The sequence below is a fragment of the Oratosquilla oratoria genome, chromosome 25 (assembly GCF_046742065.1).
Source record: "Oratosquilla oratoria isolate Oo_2021 chromosome 25, ASM4674206v1, whole genome shotgun sequence".
Classification (NCBI taxonomy): domain Eukaryota; kingdom Metazoa; phylum Arthropoda; class Malacostraca; order Stomatopoda; family Squillidae; genus Oratosquilla; species Oratosquilla oratoria.
In genome coordinates, this window is record NC_134801.1 from 27702152 (window position 1) to 27714395 (window position 12244).

A 12244-nucleotide genomic window follows, 5' to 3' on the forward strand; every position below is an offset into this window, starting at 1 on the left:
GGAGTGAACTTGAGGGGACGGCCGAGGATGAGATGGATGGATGGGGTGAAGGGGACACTGAGCAAGAGGGAAATGTCTGTTAAGCAAAGATGGAAGAAGGAAGGAGATAGGGATTTGTGGAGAGTGACTGTGTATTGATGATACTGTTATACAAGGGAGTGATGGAGGGTGGGGGGTAGGGGGTGTTTATGTGTGAATGATATTTTGACGCAGTTCAAAGGGATTTCTCCCAGTCTTATCTTTTTCTGCACGAGGGGACAGAGTTGGGGGTTGCCGAATAAGTGAAGCGCCCTTGCTGTGGATGTACTGTGTCTTGCTGCATTGCGTTTGACCCAGGGCAGTTGGCGGATGAAGGGGAAAAAGCTCTCTTGCTGTTTCGTCCCATACAGATACCGTTGTCCAGATCTTTCATTGGACATAATGTCTCCTAATTCCCTTCTTTCTTCTCACGCGATGTCTCGCCTAGGCTAGGGACCATTTTAGATGGTGTCCTTTGTATTTTTCTTAGAGTTTTCTTTTTGTTTGGGAATCACACCCTTAATGCTTATTTCAATTATGGACGGATAATATTTTCGACGAGTTTTGCGTGTGTGTGTGTGTGTGTGTGTGTGTGTGTGTGTGTGTGTGTGTGTGTGTGTGTGTGTGTGTGTGTGTGTGTGTGTGTGTGTGTGTGTGTGTATTTACCTAGTTGTATTTTACGTGTGTGTGTGTGTGTGTGTGTGTGTGTGTGTGTGTGTGTGTGTGTGTGTGTGTGTGTGTGTGTGTGTGTGTGTGTGTGTGTTTCACCATTGTCTTGATCACGTGTTGGATTCGTGAACGTCAATAACCCTCCCGGATGAGAGCTCAGTGCTCATATATGACACGCGCACACACACACCCAACTCCCCACACTCTCTCTGTGTGTGTGTGTGTGTGTGTGTGTGTGTGTGTGTGTGTGTGTGTGTGTGTGTGTGTGTGTGTGTGTGTGTGTGTGTGTGTGTGTGTATGTGTGTGTGCGCGCGTGTGTGTGTGCACGTGTGTGTGTGTGATTCACCTTGGTCTTTGGATCACGTGTTGGACTCGTGATCGACAGCTGTTTCCCTCCCGAAAGAGAGTTCAGAGCTCGTATGACCGATCTATGGGTAATGCTATGACCTTACACGCACACACACACAACTCCCCGCCCACGAGAGTTGGAGTAACGACTCGAAGCGCAGCGATACTGAAATAATTTCAGCCCTGGGCAGGATTCGAACCAGGTACCGCCGGTACCGCCATACTGACAGTCTGGGACTCTACCAACCGCGCCACCGTGTGTGTGTGTGTGTGTGTGTGTGTGTGTGTGTGTGTGTGTGTGTATTCACCTCGGATCTGCTGCAATCTCTGTCGAGACAGCCAGACACCACCCTACGGCAGTGAGCTCAGAGCTCCTTATTAGCCGATCTCTGGGTAGGTCTGAGACCACTCACACACCACACACCGGGACAGCAAGGTCACAACTCCTTGACTAACGTCCCGTACCTACTCACTGCTAGGTGAACAGGGTTACACTTATCCCATCTCCGCCCGGCCAGGGAATCGAACCCGTGTGTGTGTGTGTGTGTGTGTGTGTGTGTGTGTGTGTGTGTGTGTGTGTGTGTGTGTGTGTGTGTGTGTGTGTGTGTGTGTGTGTGTGTGTGTGTGTGTGTGTGTGTGTGTGTTTACCTTGTATCTTACGGTAAGGGGAGCTACGCTCGTGTGGCCCGCCTTTGTATCTCGCAGTGTCTAGTTTGCTTTTGAATTTGTGTATGATTTTTGCACACACTATTGTTTTGTCCAGTTTGTTCCAAGTGTCCACCACTGTGTGTGGAAAAATGTGTGTGTGTGCGCGTGCGTGTGTGTGACTTACCACGGTCGTGGATCAAGTGTTGGACTCTTATTCGACAACTATTACCGTACCGTCTGAGAGCTCATTTATAGCTAGATCTATGGCTTTCTGTATGTGTGTGATTCGCCATGGTCTTGGATCACGTGTTGGACGCATGATCGACAGTTCCCGGAAGAGCCCAGAGCTCATATATGACCGGTCTATGGGTAATGTACCATACATACACACACACACCTTCCAGCCCACGAGAGTTGAAGTAACGACTCGCAGCGCAGTGTGTGTGTGTGTGTGTGTGTGTGTGTGTGTGTGTGTGTGTGTGTGTGTGTGTGTGTGTGTGTGTGGGCGGCAACCGCATGATCATGACGTCAGCAAGAGGGATGAAGAGAGCCTACAAGACAGAGAAGTAATTGATTGGGAGGAGTTTGGCTGGAGCCCATCTAAAGTCTAATATGTCTGTGCTGAGTAACGTATTGAAATAATGCTGACTGGCAGGTGTGATTGTTGCTTTCCTGTGTAGTACCTGTTTGAACCTTTACGCAGTAGGGATGGGTAGCAACTGTAAAGAACATGATTCACGATCTGATCACTTAACAACATAGACTAGGTTGTATATGTCTTAAAAAAGAATTGCATTCCATTTTCTTTATTTGAAATAAGACAGAAAGCAAGCACAACGGCTGGCAAATGAGGTAAGAAAGTCATATCCATATCATCTGGCAACTGTCAGTATATGTCATATTGTTATTCACTTTTTAGTTTCAAACACTTAAAAAAAAATCCAAATGAATATACTATTGTTTATCGGTTGTTTTGATGTAGGAAAATCACGCCTCTAAATAAATATATGCATCTGATCAGAAAAACAAGTTTCGGGACTAACACGGCGTTGCCACTGCCAGACGTACGAGCAAAACGTTCGTGATGCTCGTATTTGACTTATCCACTATCAATAACATTTCCTTGCCTAATGCAATAAGCCAGATTATCGATAACTAAGGAAAAATAAACCAAATAAAAAGTTTCTTCCATGACTAATCAAATATTCGATTACGCACATCACTGGCACGCTGTCGTGAGTGGTTGCAGCACGCTCCTATATGGTATGTACAGTACAATATTTTTTATCCAAATCTTTTCCACATAACCATCATATATTATCAGTACTCAAAAAATACGTTTTGATACCATTATCATTATGTCTACATAAAGCTGATCACGATGTATCACCAATGTTGTCTACTGGTTTCCTTACGGTCGCAATCTTCATGACTTACTGACGATTGGGGAATGTCGGCATAGCAGAAGTATATCTCAATAATTTATGTTTTATAATATCATGGTTCTCAACTTCTCTCTAGCAAATAATACTGGAAAAATAATCATGAATTGATAAGGCAACACGGCATTTACTTTTGAAGATCTCAATGACTGCACAATTGGAGATATAGATCATTATCATCATTATTATTATTTTTATTCCGAGAAACCATTTCTATGGATGAAACCTATTTGTATTCTGATATTTACTATATATGAAAAATGACAAATATAAACGGCGTTAATGCGTAGTGTCGAACTACAGTACATTAGTATGCGAGACAACGAAATGTGATTTGTCATCGAGCAGTTCAGCCCGGAGACTAATTTGTCGATTTCTTCTGACCGTTCAGAGATGAATACATTTAGGTGACAAGAACGGTGCACGGACAAAAGCTCACATGACCAGAGCTCACACTCACACTCTTAATGGAAAAAAACGACAAAAGCTCACACTTTATTATATTTTCTATATCAAAATATTTCTATATCATACATACGTACATAATAGTGGAAAAAGACCAAAATATTTTAGTATTTGCTTTATTAAACTGTTTTGTATCATACATACAAATATATCATACGGTACATATATACAAAGATTGGAAATATTTACTCATCCTATGCGGCGGACCACAGCATCTCAAATGGATTTATAATTTTTTTAATTTTTTAAGTTATAGTATATCAGTGTATAATTGATGAACGCAAAAAAGTAACTCGTGTGGATAATACGGCCATCTGAAATGAGTATACTGATAATCCTATACCATATATAAATTAATTTAATTTTGTCCCCCTCTCTCTGCAAAAATTCCTGCGGACGCCCGTCCCTATTCATAGTATATATATATATATAATATATATATATATATATATATATATATATAATATATATATATATATATATATATTTATATATATTATATAAACATATATGTGTGTGTGTGTGTGTGTGTGTGTGTGTGTGTGTGTGTGTGTGTGTGTGTGTGTGTGTGTGTGTGTGTGTGTGTGTGTGTGTGTGTGTGTGAATGAGACAATTTAGGCCATATTCACTCAACATGGCAACACTAGTAAAAATACAAAATTACAATTATAGTAAACCCTTATTAATGATAATATTTATTTTTGCACACTTTTTAAAGCTTCCAAGTGGAGAGTGTCTATTTGGTACCGCCGAAAAAGTGGAGCGTCCAAATGGTCCAAATGAAACAACTTATCTTTTTTCCCATCAAGGCTGTAAGCTTTTGTCGTTTTTTTTTTTCCATTCAGGGTGTGAGCTTATGTCGTGGAATCGACAAGAACAGGACGAGTGTGAAACGAGTTTAGGACGAAATTTCCAAAGCTCAATTCCACTAGTTACCATTTTTATTTTACATTCATTTAATCTATTTATTCCTTCATGTTAGCTGCGTGAGCCACACGAACGGAGTGGGAGCTTATTTTGATTGTGGGGGAGAACAGCTTTGCATGCTTACTCTTGATGAGTCAATAAACAGGCGCCACTTTTCGGTGTTGCATTTGCGGCAAAGTGCCTTTCTAACGGAATGAACTTCATTACCCAGCACCAGGCCATATTCTAGAGAAGATTCCAGCTCTTTAACCTAGGAATTCGGCTGGCTTCTTGAGCAAGTGCAGACGAGATCAAGATTTCATTCAGTGTCATGTTTCTTGGAGGTTACAAAGGCGCAGCATGCCGACAGGAGACCTTTTGGTCCATAACTAGGTCGGATGCGAAAAATATAATAATGATAAATAAATAATATAATGATATAGATGATAATAATAAATAAAAATAAATAAATGCATAGGTATAGTTAAATAATAAACAAGTAAATTGTAAATAATAATAAACTGACATATAACGAATAAATAAATGTAAAGCAAGCAAATGATAACAGACAAATGATAAAACAAATAAATAATATAAAATAAATGACAGTCATTTCAACATCTCGCTTTGGTGTTTATCTAAATGATTCTAAAGCTTCGAACTGAACTACACTGCACTGCCTCTGCAGGAAGTTTATTCCATTCATTATGTACACGGTTGGCGAAGTTGTTTCTACCTACTTCCAAATTAAATCTATTTCCTGACAGTTTGAGACCATTGTTCCACGACTGATTCTCATTCAGTGTGAAAATTTTGTCACTTTTGATGTTGTCAATTCCCTTTAGAATCTTAAAAACCTGTATCAAGTCTCCTCTGAGTTTACGCTTTTTTAGGGAAAACAGTTTCACATGTTTTAGTCGATTTTCGTATGATTTATTTTTGATATTTGGAATCAGTTTTGTGGCTCGCCGTTGTACTTTTTCCAATATGTCTCTTTAGCTTTTGGCACAAGTTATGTCAGACAAGCGGTACTGCGTCCGTAACAGATAGTAAATTAGGATTTACAATAATATGCTTGTTTTATTTTTGTTTTTATATTATACATATTTTTGTCAAAACGAAATTGTGTTCCGAAGCAAAGAGCATTTTGCCTCCATCATGTCAGATGCTTTGCAGACACAATAAATGTGTGCGTACGTGTGGCGGTTGTGAGGGGGAGGGGCAACTTTCAGTTTAGTCACCCACTTAACACGTAATGCTCACAGCATTTTGATGAAGGGTAGGGAAGAATATTTTTGCAAATCACAAAAAGATTCTTTCAGGATGATGCAGCACAAATTATTTTTACTTTTTTTTTTAACTTCTCGGCATTACGAGTGTAACCAAAATATGTCAAAAGAATGAAGAAGACAACGTTTATATACCGAATCCTAACCAGTTAATGGTACAAAATAGCTACTTAAGAATGGACAATGAATGTCCTAACATGTCCAGTTATGTTTCTGCAAGCCTCTACTGACTCGTTCACCGAGGCTTATATTTTCAAAAGAAACCTACTACACTTCATCAACACTGAAAATATCTGTTAACAGAGGCAACAAGTTTCTCTCAGACAGATTCTGTTGAAAGTACAGTAATCCCTCTATAAATCGGATCAATTGGGGGAACTCCTTGTCGAAATATCCGAGGATCTGATTTATCCGATTTATCCTGCTACACACGCAATATCTAAAACACTTTTTAGCATCCAAACTTAGTACGTATACTAGAGATAATAATTGTAATTTTAAACTACACTTACCTGTACTTATGTATGTTACTTCTATGTTTTGTCATCAAAAATAACTTCTAGAACCTCGGGAATTGTCGTACTCTTTGCTCGAGAGATGATAGGCGTGGTTGTCCTGAAGCTGCTTTTGCTTGAAGGTGCGTCCGACACGATATGGAGACCGCATATGGATTGCATTGAAGAGATGGATTGCATTGAAGAAATGGATGCAACTAACTCCTCAGACTATGTGCGTTGCCTCTTCCATGATCGGGGGACAGTGGTTTGAAAAACGAGATTTTTGTTGAACCTGATTTGCATACTGCAGCTTGAGAATCTTCATCCTCATGATGCGCAGCCCCTCATTGTGTTCAGCCAAGGGCTCGGAACATTATCGATGAGTCTAAGGCAGGTTGAAATTGTTTCTAGCCCAGCTGCCAGAGACGGACCAGCTGCGCACCTATTGCCTCTTCTTCATCTTCTTCCTCCTACGATTCATTCTGCAAACTGCCAGCTATCTCCTCGTCAGTCATGTAGTGGTAACCAGGCACATTACAGTCCTCCTGCACCCAGTCCACCAGCTCAATTTCCCCCTGTCCAGCTTGATGTATCATGTCCACCATCCTTGAAGTTTCAAACCCCTCAAAATCATCTTTGCCTGCTGCTGGAGTTTTAGGGGTCTTTAGTAGCTTGCACCAGCCATTTCTGAGAGTTGACAGGGGTAACTTCTTCCAAGCCTCAGCCCAGTTGAATACCGCATCTTTCACTGTGTAAGCCTTGATTTGTTTTTATTGGCTCATCCATCCCATCCTCAACCACAACAAGGCACTGCTCGAGGAACATGTTCCTGTAGTGCCTTTTGGCACTCTCAATGATGCCTTGATCCATGGGCTAGATCATCGAGGTAGTGTTGGGAGGGAGGAACAATGTCTTTATGAAGCCATCCATACTACACAGTCTGGATGCTGATGGGTGAGCTGGGGCATTATAGAGAATTAGGAGTGCCTTCACTTCATCAGATTTTATTCCATATTAACTTGGTGGTTCCTTACAGCCGGATCAAAGTGTTGGTGAAACCATTCTTCAACAATGCCCTGGCTGAACCCGGCCGAAGGAGCCCCATAATACTCCAGTGGCAGCCTGTTCATGATGTCCTTGGTGGCGCGAGACTTCTTGAGCTTCCCGACAATCACAGGTCTGAGATGATGTGAGCCGTCTGCATTTCCACATGTCAGAATTGGTAGCCGCTCCTTCAACACTTTGTGCCCAGGAGTGCTTGAAATTTCTTTGAAAGTCTGGGTATTCCAGGGCAGAGCACGCCGGAATAACCCAGCCTCGTCAGCATTGTACACCTGAAACTCATGTAGTCCTTCTTTCACCATCAACACGTGCAATTTTGCAATAAAAAGTCCACAGCAATAACATCGATGCCCAGTAACTCGTCTGTGATTGCTCGGTTCCCCAAGCCACCCATCACTGCACTTAAAATCTTGGATCCCAAGGTGAGTTGCTAAGCGTTGTGCAGTATTTCTAATGTCCAGGCCTCTACCAGGAAGCCCCTCAGCACGCTGCTACACGTACCACTTATAAACTGCCTCGTCTAAGTTTTCATGGTGGAGTTTTCGTGAGCGAAACACTTCCTGTGCCTTTCCACCTTCATTTTTTTTATACCACTTCCCTTATTCGGCCCTTGGCCTGCAAAATATCATAGAGAGTTGATCTTTTAAGGTCGAATTGGGTCATGAGGTCCCCCCTCTTGGTGCCTTTTTCATACAACTCGATTACCTTCAATTTCTCACTCATGCCGAGACTTTTCTCCTTTCCTTCCTTTTCCGGACGATGTAGAAGGCAAAGCATTAGCCTTGGAAGCCATCACAAAGTACAAATAGGGTAGTGAATAACACAAGTGAGGATAGGCCAATTGACCGTACGTCCGACCGGTAGGGCGACACAACGTAAACTGACCAAGGAGCAATGTGCGTTAGCGTGGGTGGCTGGTTTAGCGGGAAACTATATCGGATGCCCGCAGCATATATCGCCGCCGTCCGATTTAGATGAAAATAACCCGGTGGCTAGAGTCCGATTTATCCGATATCCGGCTTATACATATCCAATTTATAGAGGGTTTACTGTATCGCTGTTGATCTTACGGTTAGTTCTCAGGCCCTAATTATTCTCTTAGACCTTGTCTAAATGTTTCTTCCTTTTATTTGGGCATACCTGTTTTATTGTAGTTTGCGTTTGTTCAAATATAAGAGCCCTTTCTTCGCCCGAAAAATTCAGAGCAAAAGAAAATACGAGTCCTTCGCCGTCATGGGGTTTATGACTAGTAATTTCGTTTTTCTGCCTGAACAATTTCTCTTTTTTCTGTCTGATACCGAGTTTGTACCCTGATTTTTCAAACTGACAGAGACCAGATCCTTATCTGATTTATGTTGTTACTTAATTTGCACATATTTATATTCAAAACAAATGCAATTAGTCTGTCTGATTCAAACTAGAAAATGAAGGTTTATTGTCAATATGGTTTTCACTTTATTTATTTTTATTATTTTCTATTCCAATAATATTTCAATTTCATTCATTTTTGCATGTCACCAAACTTTGTAAAATATGTTATTTTGAAACCCAATCTAGAACTACTTTCTTCTTTCTCAAAGGAAGATAATTTGATTTTCAGCTGCAAAGTTTGCCTACCAAAAGTAGTCTGTTCTAATTAAGGGGCACATGTCAAGTCTGAACAATCTCAAACAGCACATGAAAAAAAAAAAAAACAGCATACTGCCGACTTCGTACAGTTTGTGGAGAGGGTGGAGGCAGTTTCTTTTCATGGGAAAGCTAGGCTTAGGCTTCCTTAGATTCGAGTAGCTACACTTCATCGAGCTCATTTTCACCCTCATCTTCCAAGAAAACACCCCCAGCAAACACTGGCTACGGGCAGTGGTGTGACGGATTCACGGTTGCTTTCGCTACGTTCTTCTTAAATTAACGAAGTTAACTATTTTGTTAATGGATTAACGATTAACGAGGTTAGTTTTAGATTAACGGTACCTACCTCTGATATATATATATATATATATATATATATATATATATATATATATATATATATATATATATATATATATATATATATATATATATATATATATATACAGCATCACTTGGTGACCGATAGCCAACTCATGGAGATCCTAAAGGTTTCCCTCAGATAAATAAAATCACCGAGCAGCAGATAGAATAAACGTACAAGACGAATATGGTACCCAAAGAATTAATGGAGACACTGAGGATCCATACAATAGTCTGTAAAAACATTTTTATTACCAAATTCTTCTTACCTGATATGAATTTTTTATGAGTGCGATTTTTTCGTACTAAAAATTACTTTCATGGTATCTTGCTGGGCCGTCTCAGAGATCGTCCCACCACAGCTCAAGCATGGCAGCAGTAGCCCCGCACTCACACAATACAAACAACAGAGCTACGGGGGGGGGGGGGGGGCAAGCCATGCCTCAGTGGTGGCGCGCGTGTGGTGTACATGTACCCCATAAGCATGCTTGTAAGTGCAAGTTGATGCATTGTAGAGTTGTGTGGTAGTTGATCTAACTCAATGCTCGGTAAGGCCAGGAAGGGTCACCGCAATTAGGTCGCGTCTGGTCAGGCGTCAGATCGGTCCCTTGTATATATTCTACCTGCCCCGAGCGGGCAGGCCATTCAGTGATTCAGTCCTCTGTACTGTAGCGCGTCACTAGGCTTTCGCGGTCGGTCCCCCACTTGGGGAGCACGCCACGTCCGTCCTTAGGCCGACGCACACGTATCTCAACTACAATAAATTACACAAGCCAACCCGCGCATCACTCTCCCTGTCACCATTGGCTGAGTAATATACACCCGTATGTTACACGCGTATCTGGTAACCGCATGGGGATTCTGGAATTACGTTCGAATCTTGGCCACGGCTATATCATATCCTGTACAGCGGCTTCAACAAAGAAAATTCTGCGTTTCAGTTTTGCTAAGCACATATCTTTATCATTTAAGCAAATAACTTGCTGCTTTTCAAAATTTACTGCACAATAAATTGTCCAAGATTTTTCTTTAATCTTCCAATTATGTCATGATTAAACAGACGAGACTTAATATTTAAAGCTGAAAAAGCTGTATTAATGTATACGAACTCCTGATTAATAACCAAATACAAAATTGTTTCTTTGATTACACAACATTCCATTAATTAGCGTTGTACTGCAGGTTCTCTCTTTACGATCTATTACAAAAAATATTTCTCAAGTTCGTAACAACTACTAGCTATGAACTGCCTTAGCGTATTAATTTTATGCGAGTAGAACAGGTTGAAATTGCACGTCAGAGAGCACTAAATATATTTTTGTCGATGAAACGATTGAATGAGTGTTGTATGGTAAGCTCTTTTAACAATATATTGGTAGAAAAAATTCATACCACCTAGGAGCAATAACCCTGGATGTTGTAGTGTATGCATTATATGTACTTATGAAATTATGAGAACATGTAATATTGCCTATGAGACGATTGCCACGGAGAGGAAGGCGAAGGGGTTAACATGCTGCGTGCGACTATCGCTCAGCTGGTCCACCTCGCGTGAACTGTTTCACTATCTGGCTCTTGCTCATACAAAAGCCAGTGTACAGCCTTAAATCACTGTGTTCATGTTCAAACTTGTATGGAAACAACTCGGAAAAAATCTAAAATTGGCAACTCTGAAATGAGTAACAGGTCAGAACACTGCATTTTCGACTAGTTTTTGAGTTATGAAAAAAACATTTTTGGAAATACTAGACTTTTGCATTTCCTCCAGTATATCTGAAACGGATTGATAAAAGGAAATAGAACATTGTGACACAAGGAAGCAAAATATTAGAACATAAGAATGAAGGAGACTGAAAGAGACTACAAGGCCTACACTAAGCAGTTCCATGTCCATTAAACCTCGTTAACACGGGGCTAGTTTAGTAGCCGCTAATGCTAGGTGCTGCAAGTTGACTTACCCAGCAAATAAGTGTTGACATTTGGATAGTTTGGAGGCAAGTTGACTAACTTTCCGTTGACAATGGGCAAGTAGGGGGTAGCTTGCTAGTTGCTTTCAGCACTAGCGGCTGCTACTAAACTAGCCCCATGTTAACGAGGCTTTACCACGTACCATCCCTATCCATAAATTTATCTAATATTCTCTTGAAATAACCTATTGTTTCAGTGATCACTACATGATCACTAAGTCTATACCATTCGTCATCCGTTTTGATGGTAAACCAGTTCTTGCCTATTTCCTCATGTGTCCAGTTTAATCCTTAAATTTAAGCCATATTATAAGCTCTTGACCTACTTGAAAACCTCTATTCAGTGATGGTACCTGCAGGAGCCACTTAACAAACACTACCTTTTATCAACTCACCATGATGACCCGCAAGCTGGACCCACGGATACTTGTTGCGCTTGTACGTCTGGACGAAGGGTGCCCACTGTACAATGTTGCGTACCTTCCTCCAATTCGACGGCTGAAACAAACGATGCATTGGTCAACCAAGGTGTGAAATGGGTATGAACTGCAAGCCAGACACGAAATGAAAAAGACGGGCCAAGGTATGGCCACGGTAATCATCTTGGTACACATTCCTTCGATTTCAACCGCCTCGTCGATGTACTAATGTAGCTGCTATGAATGGAGTAGCGCCCCCCCCCCCCACCTCTCTCTCTTCATCTTTCCCCTTACGTGGTACGGACCACATACGTTTTACGCAGTCATATTTTTAAACTTAGGTGCCACTTTACGGATCAGAGTCACGCAGCATTCCTTCCTGATTGCAAACTAATCTCCACTCAGAAATGTTGATCACTTAGGCTCTACTGTCCTTCGTTTCTGCTGCATTCCCTATATTTCTCCTTTACTACATCTATGACTCCACCTTTTCAGTGCAATATTGCCCGTAACGAAAAAAAA

General features: G+C 41.1%; 1 protein-coding gene across 1 annotated transcript in view; it reads right to left on the minus strand.

Annotated features, from left to right (window-relative positions):
* Positions 1-11801, minus strand: part of IP3K2 (Inositol 1,4,5-triphosphate kinase 2) — a gene marked incomplete at its 5' end in the record, with an annotated part of 121455 nt that extends 109654 nt beyond the window's left edge. The window contains 1 exon segment of the mRNA XM_076208552.1: positions 11699-11801. Coding sequence (XP_076064667.1) covers positions 11699-11801 — 103 coding nt within the window.
* Between the last annotated feature and the right edge of the window lie 443 nt (positions 11802-12244).